General features: G+C 32.8%; 2 protein-coding genes and 1 pseudogene across 2 annotated transcripts; 1 reads left to right on the top strand and 2 right to left on the bottom strand.

Moving 5' to 3' along the window:
• The first annotated feature begins 1259 nt into the window (after positions 1-1259).
• On the top strand, positions 1260-5643 carry LOC106777789 (serine/threonine-protein kinase SRK2E). Its single transcript, XM_014665543.2, has 9 exons — positions 1260-2012; positions 2771-2845; positions 2947-3048; positions 3133-3186; positions 3297-3389; positions 3576-3668; positions 4633-4737; positions 4808-4906; positions 5139-5643. Exons 1-9 carry the CDS (start codon positions 1836-1838, stop codon positions 5433-5435), a joined length of 1095 nt encoding a protein of 364 aa, XP_014521029.1. The 5' UTR covers positions 1260-1835; the 3' UTR covers positions 5436-5643.
• Positions 5644-5808: 165 nt separating this feature from the next.
• LOC106777387 lies at positions 5809-14895 on the bottom strand (annotated as a pseudogene).
• A 1494-nt stretch (positions 14896-16389) lies between these two features.
• On the bottom strand, positions 16390-20307 carry LOC106776530. Its single transcript, XM_014664009.2, has 4 exons — positions 20038-20307; positions 18811-19239; positions 17979-18218; positions 16390-16802 (listed from the first exon to the last, which is right to left on the bottom strand). The coding sequence occupies exons 1-3, from the start codon at positions 20146-20148 to the stop codon at positions 18024-18026; spliced, it is 735 nt and encodes a 244-aa protein (XP_014519495.1). The 5' UTR covers positions 20149-20307; the 3' UTR covers positions 16390-16802; positions 17979-18023.
• Between the last annotated feature and the right edge of the window lie 351 nt (positions 20308-20658).

Genomic DNA, 20658 nt, shown 5'->3' with positions numbered 1-20658 from the left:
ATAAACAATGTTATGAAAACTACTAAAATACTTGTTAGAAAATATTATGTTTTTTGGGGGAAATTCTTTATAAGATTTTTAAAAAGAGAAAAAAAGTAGAAAATAAAATTAGTTTCCCAATAAAACTAAATTTAAATAATACAGCAATGAAAAACTAAACTGGAAAAATTAATGGGAAATAACTTTTATATATTAAACTAATTTTAACTCGTGAAAAAAAATTAATTTTACTTTTCCTTATTTCTTTCTTTATAAAAGAAAATATCTATAAACAAATAGACTCATCGTTTAAGAGCATTGTTACAGTTTTATCATTCCTATTCATTTTGAAAACATCCTCATTGTCCAATAATTTTTAAATAAAATATTTTATCAAGTTATTTATCCAAATAAAACTTTATATACATTATAAAAAATATATATATTTATTTATTTATATCGTTTTCCATTTGCTTCGACATGAAGTTTCGACAACTTTAATATACTGCACTACCAACCAAAGAAAGAGGATGCACATTCTGCATTTCTAGTAACTTATCCATCTACTTTTATTTGTCTTCTAGTGCCTATTTCTTTTTTATTTACATACATTATTGTTCCAATTTTTAAATATTCTTTGTTGCTACTGTTACTGACACCATTCTGTCACTTTTATTATAATCTTTGCTCAATTATGGGTGCTCCCTTCTACTTATGTATAGCTCTGACTCATAAAGTAACTCCTGCCAATTCTAGAAATGATAAAAACTTCAAATTTTAAAACAGATAATTTAAAAATTAAATTTTTAGTTTCTGATGTTGAATGCTAAACTAAAATATTTTTTTAGAACATTAATATATTTTGATTATTAAATTTTAAAATTAATAAATATAAATTTTTAATTTAATTTAAAATAATCTTTTATATATTACGCAATGTTTTATATTAATGTTTAAATTAAAATGTATCAAACCACTTTGAAATTACAATTATATTTAACTCATGTTTTAAATACAATAATTAATGCTAAAAACATTAAGTCAACAAATTTGAAATTATAAAAAAAAATAATAATAAAGCTCTTAACCAGTTATGATGATAAAATTATAAAGTAACTTACAGTCCAATTCAACTGAAGTACTAAGAATAAAATGATTTTAAGCATTACGTGAACTATGTTATTCATTACTTTTTTTTCTCCCAACCAAAAAGGTTGCAAACTTAGTTGAACTAGAAAAATGGTAAAGATGTTCCTTAATTTCTCAGTCTGTGGTTGACACGTTTCACTGATTTAGTGACAAACAAATGGAAACTGATCAGATCATGATTGGAGTTGCTGAAAGCACAAAATAGAAAATCCATAGAAAAAAAAAAGAATAATTAAGAAATTAGAAACCTGCTAGCCTCATGCATCTCAGATTCTCAGTTTTTTGGATAAAATCAAAAAGATAAACTTTGGTGAAAGAAGGCACACAGAAAGAGAAGAGAGGGAGAGAAAAGAAGAAAAGAAGAAAAGCAGAGAGGTTTCACGTTCAGGTTCAGTTTCACTTTCACGAGCCTATCACCGACCCTCTCTGCTCCTGCAGCTTCTAACTTCAACCACTGCTAACTCTGAAAGAAAGAATAAAATATCCCCATTTAGTTTGGTTGGTGAAAGTTGAAACCTTTTCACGGGCTCAAGTAGCAGCTTTGCCTTGTTTTATTTTTGTCAGCCACTACCCTGGTTTTGTTTTTCAAAGATCTGATCTGGGTTTTGGATGTTTCAATGTGAGAGCTAAGATTTTGCTGTTGGGGTGTTGTTGTTTTGGTGCATAGTGATTGAAAAAGTAAAGGTGGGATTTGTAAAGGGGTGGAGATGGATCGTTCTGCGATGACTGTTGGGCCAGGAATGGATATGCCAATCATGCATGACAGTGATAGGTATGAGCTGGTTCGTGATATTGGGTCGGGGAATTTTGGGGTGGCTAGGCTCATGAGGGACAAGCACACTGAGGAGCTTGTTGCTGTGAAGTATATTGAGAGAGGTGAAAAGGTTTGTTTTCCATTATAGCTAAATTTTTTCTATTTTTGTTCTTTTTTCGTGAATTAAGCTTTCCTTTTCTCTTTATTGTGCTTGTAAAGTTTGGGTTTGGGTGGGGGACTTTGGCAACTGAAGTCTGTAGGTTATGATTCGGTTGATTGGGTTCTTTGCTGGAAATGGTGCTACTAGTGGTGGTGGGTGCTTTGGTTTTCAGTTGGATGGTGCTAAAAGAGATGTTGGGGATTGATAGGGGTGTACATCTGGATTTCAGTCTGTTTAGAATTGAGATGTGTACGTGCTGCCTAATCTAATTGTATGCACTGGTTTTGCTTGTGTTTGGAGGAAATTTGCAGCCTTTGGAAATATGAACCTGGATTTTGCTTTCATCCTCTACCTATAAAAATTAAGCTCAGTATGGTGCCCCCATGTCTCTTTTGGCAATTAACTCTTACTGTTTTCAAACGCACAATGATAAGTGTTGTTTTTGGTTCTAAATGTTGGCTGCAGTGGTTCAATTGAAAGTGCAAATGCTACAGTGTGCTTGATAGCAGACTTTCTTAACTAATGCTATAGCTGTCTTAAACCCTCGACACTTGTTTGTTTGACAAGTCACAAGTACAACAGCATTTCCACCTATGATGAAGCTTATCTAGATTTTGTGTCAATCTAAGTTATGCAGTAGAGTTAGATAAAGTTTGAAAGGGATTGTGTTGCATGCATGTGGTTTTCCCTGCATTACATTAAGCTTAATCATGTTTTTTTCTTAACAGATAGATGAAAATGTACGAAGGGAAATTATAAATCACAGATCATTGAGGCACCCCAATATTGTCAGGTTCAAGGAGGTTTGTTCTCTTAACTCTGTACACGTCCAAAGTCTTGGCCTATTTCTTCCTAATTGTACCTAAGGCGTATTTTAATCAGTTCTCATTCTCTGAAAGTATAGGTCATACTAACCCCTACACATTTGGCTATTGTGATGGAATATGCCTCGGGAGGAGAGTTATTTGAACGGATTTGCAAAGCAGGAAGATTTGGTGAAGATGAGGTTCTAATCTTTTCCAATCAAGCATTCTTTCCAGTGTTGTTGCAGTTAACGTTTACCCTTAATGCCTTTTATGTTTTGCTGCAGGCACGCTTCTTCTTCCAACAACTTATATCAGGGGTTAGCTTCTGTCATGCAATGGTACGTGAGTTTGGCAATTTTAGTTTTTACTTTCTCATTAGTGCATTTTCAGCTGAAAGATATAGTAAATTGTCTGACTTGAATGTCTCTATTGATCTTCTTTAATAAAGCAAGTATGCCATCGTGACTTAAAGTTGGAGAACACACTGTTGGATGGTAGTCCAGCTCCTCGTTTGAAGATTTGTGATTTTGGGTATTCGAAGGTACTTTTCTTTCTTTGGGTTTACAATACATGCATTCCAGATTGATACTTGCACTGGGTACTGTTTAAGAAGTTCATTGCAATTTTATTGTAGCCCAAGATCAAGAAATTTCTTCTTCTGTTCTTTGCATTTGTTGATCAGTTTGTACTATCTGTGACATAAATCTTGATTGTGTTACTTTTGCAGTCCTCTGTACTACATTCACAACCAAAATCTACAGTCGGTACCCCTGCATACATTGCTCCTGAAGTTTTGCTTAAGAAAGAATATGATGGCAAGGTATTATGTAACTTCCATCACCTAAAGAATATTCATAGAACTGTTGTATTAGTTTATTTGGTTCTCATAGTTTGCAATTATACGTTGGTGACCACAACCACCTGTTGATTGATTCCATGCAGAGTAGAATCTACCATCTTAATGTCAGTAAAGACACTATCAATTGTAATTTGTAGGTGTTGCATGGAAAAACATATAATGATATGTTCTGTAATCACTAGGGGTTTAATTGGATTGTCACTGTTTTAGCATCATCCTACTTGTTAAATCTAATCCAGTGAGTCGTAGACTTTGGTTGATAACTGGAGTTGATATGTTTGGGTGTCAACAGCAGACATGACCTACAACTTACAAGGACGATAGTGTAATATTTTTAACCTTAACTAGAATATTGAGCTCTTTTTCCTGAAGAATAGAACATAACCAAGAGTGAGAAATGAAAAACCTTTTTTCTTTCTATTTAAGACTCATTGCAATCTCTTTCATGGTTCCCCAGTGTGAATTGTGAATTCTGTCAGAAAATGGACTTTTCTGAGAGTTTTGTGGAGTTCTAATTAACAAGAATCCCAATTTGATCTTATCACTGTGGCAATTAATCTCATGACTTATCACTCACATTCTCATTTTTTTTAGTGTGGTGTCAATGTCTTTCTCCAAACTGAATATCATAACGGTCCTCCCTTGTTTTTTCATCACTTTCTCTGTGCATGATTCTTATCGGTGGTTGTGCAACTTGAAGAAAAGTTTGATTAATGTGAGACTATTATATAATCATGTTTGAAATATGTTTGCTTTTCATTTATGGTCAGAAAGGGTTGTGACTAATGTTATGCTTTATCTCCTACAGATGAAACAAAATTTTAGATTATAATCTGAGAGCACTACTTTTAGGACAGCTATGCATTTTCTTGAATAATTATTCACTAATACATTGCACTACCTTTGTCATTCAACTGTGACTCAGATTGCAGATGTGTGGTCCTGTGGGGTGACCTTATATGTGATGTTGGTAGGTGCATATCCTTTTGAGGATCCAGAGGAACCTGCAAATTTCCGAAAGACAATTCAGGTAGGTTACTGCACCCGTGTTTAGGTCACTGCAGTTTGATTTTGTTTAAACTGATGGATTTTGTTTGCAGAGGATTCTGAAAGTCCAGTACTCAATTCCTGATTATGTTCATATATCTCCCGAATGTCGTCATCTAATCTCAAGGATCTTCGTTGCAGATCCTGCACAGGTCAGCTTATAATTTTAATTAATTTTTCGATCTGAAAACTTTGTGCTTCGTTTATACTATTGAATGTTATGTATCTAGAAGGGAGCAAGTCAGGATTATGTATCTAGACATGAGTTTCTTACAACGGATAAGAAAGAAAAGCTGTAGCTTCATCAGCTACTAGCTGTATTCTTCTTGTTTGTTTGTTTTTTTATCTATCCTTAAATATGGAGACTGGTATTGTTTCATGCAGAGAATAACTATTCCTGATATTCGAAGCCATGAGTGGTTTTTGACGAACCTTCCGGCAGATCTGATGGTGGACAGCACGATGAGCAACCAGTTTGAGGAGCCTCAACAACCAATGCAGAGCGTTGAAGAGATCATGCAGATAATTAGAGAGGCTACAATTCCTGGAGCCAAAACTCAGTCTCTCAACCAGTATCTCACTGGTAGCTTGGACATGGATGATGATGACATGGACGAGGACCCAGAGACAGATTCTGATCTCGATATTGATAGCAGTGGAGAAATAGTTTATGCAATGTAAGTTGCTACCAGACACTGTAAACTGAATTCTCTCATCAATTTATAACAGATACAGTGGATTGTTCAGTGAGATTGTAAGAGTGTGTAGAACAAAAATATTTCACATATGAAGGGGAAGGATTCTATGATGAAAATCTTATATTCTCAGGATCCACTCTGCTTGTATTTTATGATCTTTAATGATCCAATCTTATCTTTCATTTCTGGTATCTATACAGCTTTCGATTCCACTCTTCTAAAGTTTTATCAGTTAACTTTATCACTATATTACTATACTTCATTAATGGGATCATAGTGTAAAATAGTAAAATTTTATTCGATGTTTATTTTACGTTTGGTGTTTATGGTTGGAAATTTGATGAATTTGTTTAATTTGTGCATAGACAGAGATGGACGCATAAACAGCTTTCTTGTGTAGAATTGCCAATTGATTGGAGTAATTGAAGTTAAGTCCAGTGGAAAGTACTTATTAATTTTTGTCAGTAATTATTCTTTACTGAAAAGCTTGATTAACTAATTTTGATAAGGTCTTATCAGTCATATCTTTTTTAATATGTAAGACTTAAATCGGGCCGAGAGTTATTACTTAAAAGGATCCTATATAGATCAATGTTAAAATGGAAGCTTAACTACTGTCAAGGAAAAATACTCTTTTCTGAGTGAACAAATTAAAAAATTACAGAAAATTGTTTTCTATTTTTACGTACGTATAGCAAATGAACGATAGAAGAGATTCACCGAGGGCAACACACAAGGTGGAAAAATAAGCAATCTGTATGGATGGTATGAGTCAAAGGGTCAATCAGACGCAGATTAAGCAAAATCAACAAAAACTACGTTAATTAAGGTTATATATCGACTATAAAATAGTGAAACTTGAAACAATGTTGAGATACCAAATCAATCATAAAAGTTTGTTTTCATCACATAGCAGGAGGCAAATCAGCACAGCAAAAATCTAGATTGGAAAAGCTTCTACCCATTCTTGCCTATTGTATTTTCATAGAGACTCTCCAGCTCCTTCAGATAATCCTCAAATACATATGCTTCCTCATGCTGATTTTTCCCATCCAGCAATTTTGTACCCTTCTTAATTGCCGAACTAATCATCTCCCTTGTCAGTGAGCTAAGTTTAGAAATTATATCTTTCTTTTTCAAAGCATTATTCATCTTGGAAACGTAGCGATCCAAAGAATTAATCGCTTTGGACTTTTTGAGGAATTTCTTATCTTCCGCCTGAAAATTCTCAGCTTCTTGAATCATTCTCATAATTTCATCAGGAGACAGTCTTTCTTTATCATTGGTTATGATAATCTCATTCTTATTTCCAGTGGTTTTTTCCTCAGCTGAAACAGATAGCATACCATTTGAATCTATGGCGAAGCATACATCCAAAGGGTGGCCACGAGGAGCCTAACAAAAGAACCTAACAAATTGTTATCACTGGCTCTTGCTCTCTCACCCTCGTAAACTTCAATCGACACTTGATATTGGTTATCTGATGTTGTGCGGAATACTTTTATCTTGCTCACGGGAATGGTAGTGTTCTTGGGAATGACCACACCCATGACATCTGGATGTGTGCTTATACCAAGGGATAGAGGTGTAACATCCAGTAGTTCCAAGTTTGGAACATTCTTCATGCCTTCATTCAGCAAAGCAGCTAGAACAGCTGCACCATGAGCAACAGCTTCATCAGGGTTGATGCTCTTGCACAGATCCTTTCCATCAAAGAACTCACGCAGTAGTTCCTGCACTTTTGGAATCCTACAAGAACCACCTACAAGCACAACATCGTCTACACTGCTCTTGTCCATCTTAGCATACGTAAAACATCTATCAACTGTCTCCATACATTCTTCAAAGAGCTCCATATTAATTTCCTCAAACTTTGCACGAGTGATTGAAAAGCAGAAGTCAATGCCCTTAAATAAGGCATCTAACTCAATGTCTGTAGTGATATCATATGAAAGTATCCTTTTTGCTCTCTCACATGCAGTTCTCAACCTCCTTAGGGCTCTTGGGTTCCCACTAATATCTACTTTGTTCTTACTGTTGAACTCCTTCACAAAGTAGTTCAGCATTCTATTGTCAAAATTCTCTCCTCTCAGATGAGTGTTTCCAGATGTGGCCTTAACTTGGAAGACCTTGTTCTTAATTGTGACGAGAGACACATCAAAAGTACCACCACCAAGATCAAAAATGAAAACATTTCGCTTCCCAACACAGTTAGTCTTCTTGTCAAGGCCATATGCAATAGCTGTAGCAGTTGGCTCATTGATTATCCTCATAACATTGAGGCCAGCAATNGTACCGGCATCTTTGGTGGCTTTACGTTGAGAGTCATTGAAATAAGCAGGCACTGTGACAACAACATTCTTCACAGGTGTTTCCAAATACGCCTCAGCAATCTCCCGCATCTGCATGAGAACCATAGATGAGATTTCTTCAGCACAGAAGAACTTGTCCTGACCCTTGTATTTAACCACGATCATAGGCTTGTCATTAGCACCTGCAACAACCTCGAATGGCCATAACATTTTATCTTTTTGAACAATGGAATCACTGAATTTCCTACCAATCAACCTCTTTGCATCTGCAAAAGTGGAAAGAAATCTCGTATGTAAAAGTCAGTAGAGAAATCATAAAAGGAAGGCAATCTCTTGGAGTTAAGCAACCTTTAGTGTCTTGTTTTAAGTATAGTTGTTTAGAATTTAAATAACAACAAATAATTGCTATTGTATTCATTTAAACAACTCTACGGTGGAGAAAAACAAAAGTAAAAGTTCATATATGATTTGGTGTAAAGGTCATTCCAGAAACTCACTTGAAGAATAAGAAACTCAATGCTGGAGAGAATGAAATCATACCAAAAACAGTGTTTTTTGGATTGGTGACAGACTGATTCCGAGCAGCTTCACCAATGAATCTATGTTTGTCAGTGAAGGCAACAAAAGAAGGTGTGGTTTTATTGCCTTGCTGATTGTGGATTACCTCCACTCTGCTGTGTTGCTCCAGCCAAACTGCAACGCAGGAATACGTTGTACCAAGGTCGATTCCTACGGCAAATTTCTTATCTTTTTTGTCCATACTATATCAGCTGAATGAAGAGTACAGAACAGAAACTCGATTCAAACACTTGGATGAATGTTAGTGTTTAATATTTATACTTAAACAATATACATGTATGCATCTTGTTTTCACAGCCTCCTTAGGAAACACAAGTGTGTTGGGATAAACTTAAATTTTAGAGATCTTCTTCTATTAACTTTAAGTATAGTAATATTTGATTTGACAGAGATAAAACAGAAATGGATAATTATAATTTTCGGTTTATTAGATAGAATATTATTTTATGATAGAATAAGAAAATTTTATTTTTAGGTAAGTTGATATTTTATTGTCAGTTTTTATTATTTGTAATTGGCCTATTTGAACTTATTTAAAGGTTGTTAAAGTTTAATCAAAACAACAAGAGTGATATTATTTGTGTGGAATTTGGAAAACCAAAAGGTAGTACCAGTCACAACCGTATGGAATTTGGAAAACCAAAAGGCGGAAAGCTTTTTCTGTGATAATAACTGACTAGCTTGTCTCGTTAAATTTTCCTTCTAATATTTATTAGGTATAATTGGAAAATTATGATCCAACAAAATGGGGTATAAATTTGTTAGAAAAATAGTTATTTGATTACCATTTTACAAATTTTATAGAAATAAAATTATTTTTACAAAAAATAACTTTTGTATTTATATAAAAAAAAGAATAAATAATAGTGCGGGATAATGTCAAACAGATGATAATAAAAAAAATTGTGATATTAAAATACCAATATTCTTTTTGTTGTAAGTTTTATTAGTCTACAGTTTTGTAACTTCATTCATGCCTTCTGTTAAGGAAAATTGTATTTTCAGACTCAACTTTTCTCTTACTTTCATTTCACTCTTCCTTTTATTAATAAAATATTATAATTAATTAATAAAAATAAATGTAAACAAAATATTGAAATAAATAATAATATTTCTGGGTTTCGTATGGAAAGAAAAGTATAAAACCAATTTTTAATAGTATAAAACTATTAAAATACATCGTTATATAGATAATAACTTATAAGAAATTAAATATTTTTGAATAAAAAGATCCTATATTTAGAGAATAAATTTTATCTATATTACTGTTTTATTCTTTTCCTCCCACTGAAACAATTAGAAAGATGTTCACTCACTAAATTCACACCGGTTATGGTAATCATTACAAAAAAGAAAAACATAACAAAGACAAACAACACAAGTAAAGATAAGTAAGTGAGAAAATAGATCAACATCATAATGTAAAACTTCACCATATATTACACTTCACACATAGTAACACATCCTTTCCATTCATACTTCAGACTTAGACTTAGTCAAACCCTTTAAGTCATGGAAAAGTTATGCACTTGTGTGGTGAAATAGTTGACCCACTCAAAGCTACCACACAAGGTTAATCCGTTAAAACGCCCTTTACTACCATCAAGAAAGGCCCCCAGATTACTCTTCTCACGATATGACTGACTCATCATTCTCTAATTGAGCATGAACGATCATTAGAGTGTCATGATAACCCCTATATTGAGCTTCTTACATTTATATTAATCACATATAGAACTCCCAATAAAAAATTCCTCCTTGGAATTCTTTTCCACAATATTTCATCCACCAACATAAATTCATATTAGCATTGCATACCAAAATACATTAATCCATTAAACATCCACCAAAAGAACTATAAATAACCTAATCAAGTTATCAAAGTACCAAATACAACTCAAAACCCAACAAGAACAAGAGAACAGAGAACACAAACCAATATTGCACCCAGGGTGCTCAACGCCAGCATTCTGGCGCTTGGTGCTTTCCCCAATAGAAAGTGGCGCTCAGCGCTACTTTCTTGGCGCTCACTCCCAGCATCACTAGACAGGTGGTGCTCAACCCTACAATCATGGCGCTCAGCCCTATACAAGAAAATCAACAACTTTAAACTAGCTTTGGTTGACCCCAATACATATCCAAATTATAAAAATGGCATCTTAGACAATGAGAATGATTCAAAAACATGTTTATAACTTAAATTAGATACCAATTTGATGATTTGGTAAGGAATCAAGGTTCCACCAATCAATCTACAACTAAAACTCATATATCAGATTCTAAACATATAACCTCATATTTAGTTGAACAAAAAAGCTATACAACTTAAATGGCCTAAACACCAACCCTAAACATCAGGTTTCTCTCCAAAACCACGCCTTTAGAAATTCATCACTCATAACCTCTTATTTGAACCAAAAACATGCAACAACACACTCACAAATTCTCTACTGGATTCTACACCAGATTTTACTGATTTTAAAGCTTCAACAAGTCTTAAATGACTTTAAAACTGTCCCCAAACTTCTGTTTTCCTCATCCAACCGTTTTCTCATAAATTCACCTATTAAAATCCCTAAGATACTATTTAAACAACATGGTAACTCTCCCATAATGACCATCATTCCACTCCAAACCTTCTATTAGCTCACTCTCATTCTAGACAAGTCACAAAATATCCAATTAACTATTCTAAAACTTAAATCTTTACCATAGATCAATATTTCAACAAATCATCTCTCATATCTCAAATTTATATTATCATTGGACTTACAATTGTACTAATGTCGTTTTCTCTTAGCACTTAACCAAGGATCACACCATTATCATCATACCAACTATCTTTACAAGATAATCCCCCATTTCACACAACATTTTACAAAGAATCAAGCATAATTAAATTCATTATTTTCACATCAAACACATTTAGCACCAAAACAAGCATTTCATACATAGTCTACTAGATATACAACAACATACATATTCACAATCACAATTTCATACATAATAATCCAATTTAAGTATAAACACTAGCTTCCCTTACCTTACACTAAAGTTACTGAACTCTCTAACATTGAATTCTTGCTTTCGGCTCATGGAATTCTAGAATTGCCTACAAACCGCCAAATTGCGATCAGAGTGAGTTCTAAGGACCATAGATTGACAAAGAATGTATAATAGAGTATAAATTACACATATTCCTAAATATGATCATAAACACAAAACAAAAGAAAAGATAGGTAGAAACTTAATTGCTCTAAACCAAAAATTGATCGGTTAGAAATGGAGATCACTCAATTGTTATCTCATAGGAACTTCCTTATCGTTAAACAAATGACCAAGAAGTGAGATTTCTTAAAGAGAAGAGAAAGAGAACTAAGAAGAATAATTTTAGAGAAATAGTATGTGTTTTAAGTGATGAGATAAGAAATTTTTTATAGAATAATTTTAACTAAAATATCTGATCTCATTATTTTAGAACATTTATCAATTCTAATACTCTTTTAAAAAAAACAGTATTAAAGTTACAGAATCCTTCTTCGATTATATAAGACCAAAATAATAATTTTTGTGACTTATATTTCTCCTTATATTCAATTCATAGTTTTTCTTTTATATTTTAAATTACACAGTAAAACATAATATATATGTTATACTTATTTTTAATATAAATTCGATGTTTTCCATTCTTTCTACTTTTAATGCTGGCAATAAATAGCTTAAATATCTTATTATTACTCAGTATTTAAAAGTTTGATTGAATTTCTAAACCTCTATTATCATTTAAAGTTTATTATAAAATGGTAATGCATATCCGGAACTAATTATTAACCATGTACGTTGACATAATAAGAAAGAAAATCTTCAAAAGGATTATTCAAGATAAAATAAATTCAGCTATAATATTTATCTTTTAATTAATGCTAATGTGTATTTGAAAAGAACAATTATAATTTGACACTTAAATATGTTTTACACCTACTTAGCATTATCTTTCAAAATCTATTTTTATTTACAAATACAACAAATGGCTTTTTTAAATTATTATTTTACCAAGTAGATTGTTAAATGATCCATCTGTTCTGTGTGAAAAAGGACGGATGAAAATCAGATTATCATTACTGATATAACTACAAATAAAATATGAGAAGTGTTAAAACACATTCTATAATACATAATACATTACTTAAATACTTCTTTTTTATTGATTAAATTTTATTAAAAGTTACAAAATCAGGAAAAGACCGTTAAAAAAGATGTGAAACCTTTAAATATGAGAAGTGCTAAAGAACATTAATGAACAACAGAAGAAATGCACCGAAGGCAACACACATGGTGGAAAAATAAGCAATCGGTATGCATGGTATGAGTCAAAGGGTCAATCAGAAACAGTTTGAGCAAAATCAACAAAAGCTATCTTAATTAAGGTTCAGATGCCAAATCAATCATAAAAGTTTGTTTTCATCACATACTAGGAGGCAAATCAGATTGGAAAAGCTTCTACCCATTCTTGCCTATTGTTTTTTCATACAGACTCTCAAGCTTCTTCAGATAATCCTCAAATACATATGCTTCATCATGCTCATTTTTACCATCCAGCAATTTTGTACCCTTCTTAATTGCCAAACTAATCCTCTCCCTTGTCGATGAGCTAAGTTTAGAAATCATATCTTTCTTTTCCAAAGCCTTATTCATCTTGTAAACGTATTCTTCCAAAGAATTAATTGCTTTGGACTTTCTGAGGAATTTCTTATCATCCGCCCGAAAATCCTCAGCTTCTTGCATCATTCTCATAATTTCTTCAGGAGACAGTCTCTCTTTATCATTTGTTATGATAATCTCATTCTTATTTCCAGTGGTTTTTTCCTCGGCTGAAACAGTTAGCATACCATTTGAATCTATGGCAAAGCATACATTCAAAGGATGGCCACGAGGAGCACGAGGAAATCCAGAAAGAATAAAGGAACCTAATAAATTGTTATCACTGGCTCTTGCTCTCTCACCCTCGTAAACATCAACCAACACTCTATATTGGTTATCCTTTGTTGTTTGGAATACCTTTGTCTTGCTCACGGGAATGGTAGTGTTCCTAGGGATGACCACACTCATGACATCTGGCTGTGAGCTTGTACCAAGAGATAGAGGTGTAACATCCACTAGCTCCAAGTTTGGAACATTCTTCATGCCTTCATTCAGCAAAGCAGCCTGAACGGCTGCACCATGAGCAACAGCCTCATCAGGGTTGATGCTCTTGCACAAAACCTTTCCATCAAAGAACTCACGCAGTAGTTCTTGCACTTTTGGAATCCTAGAAGAACCACCAACAAGCACAACATCGTCTACACTGCTCTTGTCCATCTTAGCATACTTAAGACATCTATCAACTGTCTCCATACATTCTTCAAAGAGCTTCATATTAATTTCCTCAAACTTTGCACGAGTGATTGAAAAGCAGAAGTCAATGCCCTTGAATAAGGTATCTAACTCAATGTCTGTGGTGATATCATTTGACAGTATCCTTTTTGCTCTCTCACATGCAGTTCTCAACCTCCTTAGGACTCTTGGGTTCCCACTAATATCTACCTTGTTCTTACTGTTGAACTCCTTCACAAAGTATTCCACCATTCTACTGTCAAAATCCTCTCCTCCCAGATGAGTGCTTCCAGCGGTGGCCCTAACTTCAAAGACCTTGTTCTTAATTGTGACGAGAGATACATCAAAAGTACCACCACCGAGATCAAAAATGAAAACATTTCGCTTCCCACAGTTAGTCTTCTTGTCAAGGCCATATGCAATAGCTGCAGCAGTTGGCTCATTGATTATCCTCATAACATTGAGGCCAGCAATNGTACCGGCATCTTTGGTGGCTTTACGTTGAGAGTCATTGAAATAAGCAGGCACTGTGACAACAACATTCTTCACAGATGTTTCCAAATACGCCTCGGCAATCTCCCGCATCTGCATGAGAACCATAGATGAGATTTCTTCAGCACAGAGGAACTTCTCCTGACCCTTGTATTTAACCACGATCATAGGCTTGTCATTGGCACCTGCAACAACCTTGAATGGCCATGACATTTTATCTTTTTGAATAAATGGATCACTGAATTTCCTACCAATCAACCTCTTCGCATCTGCAGAAGTGGAGAGAGATCTCGTATGTAAAAGTCAGTAAAGTATATATATATATATATATATATATATATATATATATATATTTGTAACGTGAAACTTTCCAACAATATCTATGATTTGATGATTTGATGTAAAGGACATTCCAAAAACTCACTTAAAGAATAAGCAACTCAATGCTGGAGAGAATGAAATCATACCAAAAATAGTGTTTTCTGGATTGGTGATAGACTGATTCCGAGCAGCTTCACCAATTAATCTATGTTTGTCTGTAAAGGCAACAAAAGAAGGTGTGGTTTTATCGCCTTGCTGATTGTGGATTATCTCCACTCTACTGTGTTGCTCCAGCCAAACTGCAACGCAGGAATACGTTGTACCAAGGTCGATTCCTACGGCAAATTTCTTATCTTCTTTGCCCATACTATATCAGCTGAATGAAGAGTACAGAACTCAAAAACTCAATTCAAACACTTGGATGAATGTTAGTGTTTAATATTTATACTCAAACTATATGCACGTATGCATCTTGTTTTCACAACCTGCTTATCAACCAGAAGTCACCACTTAATTATTCCTATTAAAATGGTCTCTTCTTCGTTATGGAATTTGGAAAACCAGAAGACTGAAAGCTTTTCTGTGATAATAACTGACTAGCTTGTCTCGTTAAATTTTCCTTCTAATATTTAGTAGATATAATTAGAAAATTATGATCCATCAAAATGGGGTAGAAATTTTTTAGAAAAATAGTTATTTGATTACTATTTTTCAACTTTTATAGAAATAAAATTGTTTTTACAAATTTATATATATATAAAAAGAGAATAAATAATAGTGCGGGATAATGTCAATCAAATGATAATCTAAAAAATTGTGATATTAAATTAAATACCGATATTATTTTTCTTGTAATGCTTTAATAGTCTACAGTTTTGTAACTTCATTCATGTCTGGAATTAAACATTTAAAATCCCAAGGCTAATGAATAGCCTTCTGTTATGAAAATTCTATGTTCAAGCTCAACTTTTCTCTTACTTTCATTTCACTCTTCCTCTTATTAATAAGATATTATATTTAATAAATAAAAATAAATTTAAACAAAATATTGAAATAAATAATAATATTTACGGGTTTCATTTGTAAATGGAAGTATATAAAAAAAACAGTGTTAGTAAGACCAAAATAGTAATTTCTGTGAATTGTATATCCACTTATGTTCAATTCATAATGTTTTATTTTTTATTTTGAAATATACAGTAAAAAATAATATGTTATACTTTTTCTTTTATATGAATGAATGCTTTTATGGTGGTATATGGCTGTAAATATTCTTTCGATGTTTTCCATTCTTTCTACCGTTGTAATGCTAGCATTAAATAGCTTAACTATCTTATTATTACTATCAGTATTTAAAAGGTCGATTGAATTTTTAAACCTCTATTATCATTTAAGATTTATTATAAAAATGGTAATGCATATCCGAAACTATTTATTAACCATGCACGTTGAGGTAATAGTAAGAAAGAAACTCTTCAAAAAGATTATTCAAGATAAAATAAAATTAGCTATAATATTTATCTTTTAATTAATGCTAATGTGTATTTAAAAGAACAATTATATTTTGACACTTTCAATAATTTTTTACACCTACTTAGGATTATCTTTCAAAATCTGGTTTTATTTACAAATAAAAAAATTACTTTTTTAAATTATTATTTTACCAAGTAGATTATCATTACTGATATAACTACAAATAAAATGAGAAGTGCTAAAGCACATTCTATAATACATAATACATTACTTAAACACGTCTTTTTTATTGATTAAAACTTACTAAAAATTACAAAACCAGGAAAAGACCGTTAAAAAAGATGTGAAACCTTCAAATTTCATCAATTTTTTATAAATTTCATCCAATAAAAATGTGTTTAAGAACACAATTTATTCACTAGTTAATGCACGAATTCAGTTCTAATATTTGGAGACCAACATTTATGTACTCCAGAAAGACATGTAGACAATGTCACCTACAAGAAATTCCCATCAAATACAACCATGTGTCATTCCACTCAACCAATCCTTTTGATATTTCTCTTGCTAAGGTTTAAGAAATTTTTTCTTATACCAAAAGTGAAGTCACCATTGCCATCTATTTTCTTGATATCTATCAGCTACAACTATTAATATGCATATATGTCATCCCAAGACAAACTATAGTCACTAACTACAGCACTTACATTATTTCTCAACAAAGTGAAATCTAAATTTAGTAAAAATCTAAATGCATTGCTTAATGCCACCGGCGTCTTCACTAGCAAAAATCTGGTATCCTGTATAAGAGTAAGCAAAAGTCAATGATTGATTCATCAATAAGAGCATTTTAATACAAAATACTGTTGAATTAACAACTGAAGTCAGCTTGTACAAGATGTTAAACTATCAAAGTACTCCCATTTTGAATTGCAGGACTAATATAAGCAAACTTGAATATATTGGTTAAATATATTCTCACGGGGTCTGATTCAATAAATAATCTACTAACAGTAACATGTTCTGGGAAATCAGTTTTACTCTTGAAAGATAATGTTACAAATGTTGAATGGTTAGATCCCAAGTAAAGCATGCAAAATGAAACAACTGCAAACTACAATCTGATTGGGGACTATTTATATAATTACTTAAATAAAATTTTATATATTGCTCAATAAATGATTATTGGAAACATTAGCAGCACAAGATTGGTCCTTAAATAATTGTTTTCATCCAACGGCTGACATGTACTGGTACACAGAAGCCTTTGGACTACTTTTGTTTTTCGGCAAATCTTTTGGACTTTATTTTGATGTCAAAGTGGTACCAAAATGCTTATAAAGTTATGGCAACTCTCATAACATAGGTTAACATTTAAAAGTTGTAAAGGGAAGAAAAAGATCAACTCACTCAATAATAATCCCTATAGTTACATTAAATTTGATCTAAGTCAAATTTAGGGTCCTATATTTTCCATTTTTTTCAAAGTAGTCCTCATTAAAAGCTGCTAACTTTTGCTGAACAATAGGGACACATTTGAAAACTCAAAAAGCTATATTTGACAAATACAAATTGAATTATCTAAATGCTTTCAAATAGGTCATTGTAGTTTAGAACAATATAATAACTGTTGGTGAGGTGAAGACTTGTTAGAAAATATGGTGGTATGGGGGCCAATTACATAATTTTAAATTATAAAAACCAGTTTTAAAGTCAGTGAAACTATAGGAACTTGAAAATTGATTTAACCAACAAAAAAAAGAGCAAACTTAAAATAGTTATTAAAATGGAGCTGTAGCTTGATAAAACTAAACTTGAATTTGACCCGAGCATTTCCACATGGTTAAATTCCCATAATATAGCATTTACTCATAAAGCAAAGAAACAAATTATACCCTCATTCGAATTCCCAAGAAGCACATTTCACATATGTATTGGATTTAGCTTAGTAAGTTGTAGGATTTAATAATACTCACAAAAACTGAGTAACTCTGCGAGCTAGTACCATAACTCGAGGATAACTAACTAGAACCCGGCATTTTCACTGCTTTTGGTCTTCTATACCACAATATTGCAAACCATAGAGTCCTCAAAAGAACCCCATTTGCAAAATGAGGAATGATTATACGTCCCCAGTAAGGGTAATATGGCCCTGGCAATTTGATTAATGTGAACAAAATTGCAATAGCAATTAAATGCCATGGAACTTCAGCATCCTGAAAACAAGACCAGTAATAAGCTATGGTAAAAGGGTGAAATCAAACAAGACATAGACTGCAATACAGTAAATAGGAAGGGAGGGCCACCAGACTAAGTTTCTCATATCTTGCTCTGTTATGACCAAAAAAAATCATCTCAAAATATAAAGAACAGAAAAGTCTGTAACAGATTGGCTCCTAGAAATCATGACAAACGTCTGGAAAACAAGGCATCTAGTTTTGAAATATATCATCGTATTCATCCTGAATTCTTTTTGCAAGCTGGATTGGGAAGCTGGAATTTTCAAAATAGTAAACATCTAAGGGAGTCACCATTTTGTACATACACTGTAATAAATCCCCAAAGAAAAGTCATCAAGTGCAGTGAGATTAACTAATCCAAAAGGATCATGCCCTGTTGTTAGAAATTCAAAATATGGAGATAATGAGGCAGTTGAAAATGTTTTACGGAGTGAAAGGAAGAAAAAAAGAGCTTATAGAACTCAAGTATCACAACTGCTAGGGATGCGTAATACAACAGCTTAATACTACATCCAACAAATCTCTCTGATACCTAGATTATAAAATGGTGAATAACCAATGACCATACCTTTAGATATGGAGATAACTCAAGGGCAGTGGCTTTAAGAATCCCAGCAACAGCAACTCCAAAGAGAACTGGAATAGGAACCAGAAATAGCTTCCTTTCATGTGCACAGTAGGACATTTCACTCAGTGAGGTAACTGCGAACACAGGCACAGCTAGGTATTTGACAACAACCAAAATAAGATCAAGAATAAGTTGAATGAAGTTGTCCAGAGCTTTGTTCCAGGGGAAAATCTTCACTGGCTCGGGAGAACTGTCCCAAAGCTTTCGTGCTTTGTCTATTAATTGCTCAAGCTTCATTTTCCCATGATCATCTGATTGTTGTGCAGACATATTCATAGAACAGGAGATCGTGGTAACTCTCTTCTGAGATACACCAAATGGTTTAACACTTAAGCAGCAATTGTGCTTCTCAACAAAACATGGTGTACCCTGTGCAACAGCAGATAGGGGAAATTTTAACTTATGAAGCCAGTAACCAGACCTTAGTCAAAGGTTCAAAAGTGTTTAACAGGAAAGCACTACCAATAGAGATGTTTTTACACTACCAAACAATAAAAAGTCATTCATTGAATCACTTTTGAAGCAGGTACTAAAACAGTCAAAGAATTTGCCATACATGGTGGTCTGTAATTGGATAATAGTGTAAAAGACATTTACACTGAGAGAGTACACGATTAATATAGGGTCCATTTGGAATATCTTGTTTACAACTTATTTGAATTATCTCAAAGTATAAGAACTTGTGGAAACATTTGGAAGCGCTTATGATATTTCCAACTTATTCCAATGAGATTTCTAAGATAACTTGTGAAAACAGCTGACAGTTTATGTAAAATATTTCAATCTAATTTCTTTTTTAATTGTTGAAAAAACTTATACACACATGCTTCAACAAAATAAACACTCCTTAAATAATGCCTTAATTAAGCTATTTGCCCAAACAGGCACTCATTCTACTAAAAAACTCCAAAAACAAATGATAACAGGCAATTTACAGATTGAGTAATGCATTATCCATAAGTAGCAAAATCCAAAATTCCCTGGCCTAGAAACTGTAATCATTTAATAAATGAATAATACATCTTACATTTCACGTTGCACAAATTACTATTATATTATTTTAAAATATCCTTGACTAACATTTTGGTTTCAGATAACAACAGAATACGAACAATTCCCCAAGAGAAAGCGATAATATATTGTAGGAAAAAATGTTGAAAAAAGTACCTTGAAACCCAGAAAGGAAGGTTCGATAGAGACGGTGCTGTTGAGGATCAAGGGTTGGAAACGAGAAGAAGCAGTAGTAGATAGAAAGTGAGAGGAAGAGGGGAGAGACATGTTTGCGTAGTTGAAAGATGAAAATTTGAAACCAAATCCGAATACCCTTTCGAAAGGGGATTGCAATTCAACAAGTGGGTTTTGCTGTGGTGTCAACTACGATAACAGCACCATACAAGGAACATATCTAGGTCTGTTCCAGTGAAAACTAAAAACTAGAGATAACATTCATGCTGGTATTTATAAAAATTAATTTTTAGAAAAGTGTGAAAAATATGTAAAACAATGTTGATTTTTATTAATTTATACTTTATTAACTGGTTTATTGTATACAGTATTGTTCTTTGAGTTCAATTATTTAATTTTATTTTTATCAAAATGTTAAATTTTTTAACCAGCATAGCGTCATGCCCGAAAAACATATATTGTTGAGCTGCATCTTTCGTCATTTCATTAGTTACTTAAAATTTAATTTTTTATGTTGTTTTAATTATATATATTTCATATGAAATTTTTAACATATTTATACTTGAGAAAAAAAAGAAATTTTACTTATTTTAAAAAATTAAT

The sequence above is a fragment of the Vigna radiata genome, chromosome 11 (genome assembly GCF_000741045.1).
Source record: "Vigna radiata var. radiata cultivar VC1973A chromosome 11, Vradiata_ver6, whole genome shotgun sequence".
Lineage (NCBI taxonomy): Eukaryota > Viridiplantae > Streptophyta > Magnoliopsida > Fabales > Fabaceae > Vigna > Vigna radiata.
This window is presented reverse-complemented; position numbering and strand designations above follow the sequence as displayed.

Bases quoted from the DNA above. Each gene is read 5' to 3' on its own strand.
- LOC106777789 (XM_014665543.2), top strand. From the start codon at position 1,836: ATGGATCGTTCTGCGATGACTGTTGGGCCAGGAATGGATATGCCAATC. The intron at 3,390-3,575 runs GTACTTTTCTTT...TTACTTTTGCAG, and splicing joins GTGATTTTGGGTATTCGAAG to TCCTCTGTACTACATTCACA. The intron at 4,738-4,807 runs GTAGGTTACTGC...TTTTGTTTGCAG, and splicing joins ATTTCCGAAAGACAATTCAG to AGGATTCTGAAAGTCCAGTA.
- LOC106776530 (XM_014664009.2), bottom strand. From the start codon at position 20,148: ATGTCTCTCCCCTCTTCCTCTCACTTTCTATCTACTACTGCTTCTTCT. The intron at 19,240-20,037 runs GTACTTTTTTCA...GCTGTTGCACAG, and splicing joins CTTCCTTTCTGGGTTTCAAG to GGTACACCATGTTTTGTTGA. The intron at 18,219-18,810 runs GTATGGTCATTG...TCTTGTTTTCAG, and splicing joins AGTTATCTCCATATCTAAAG to GATGCTGAAGTTCCATGGCA.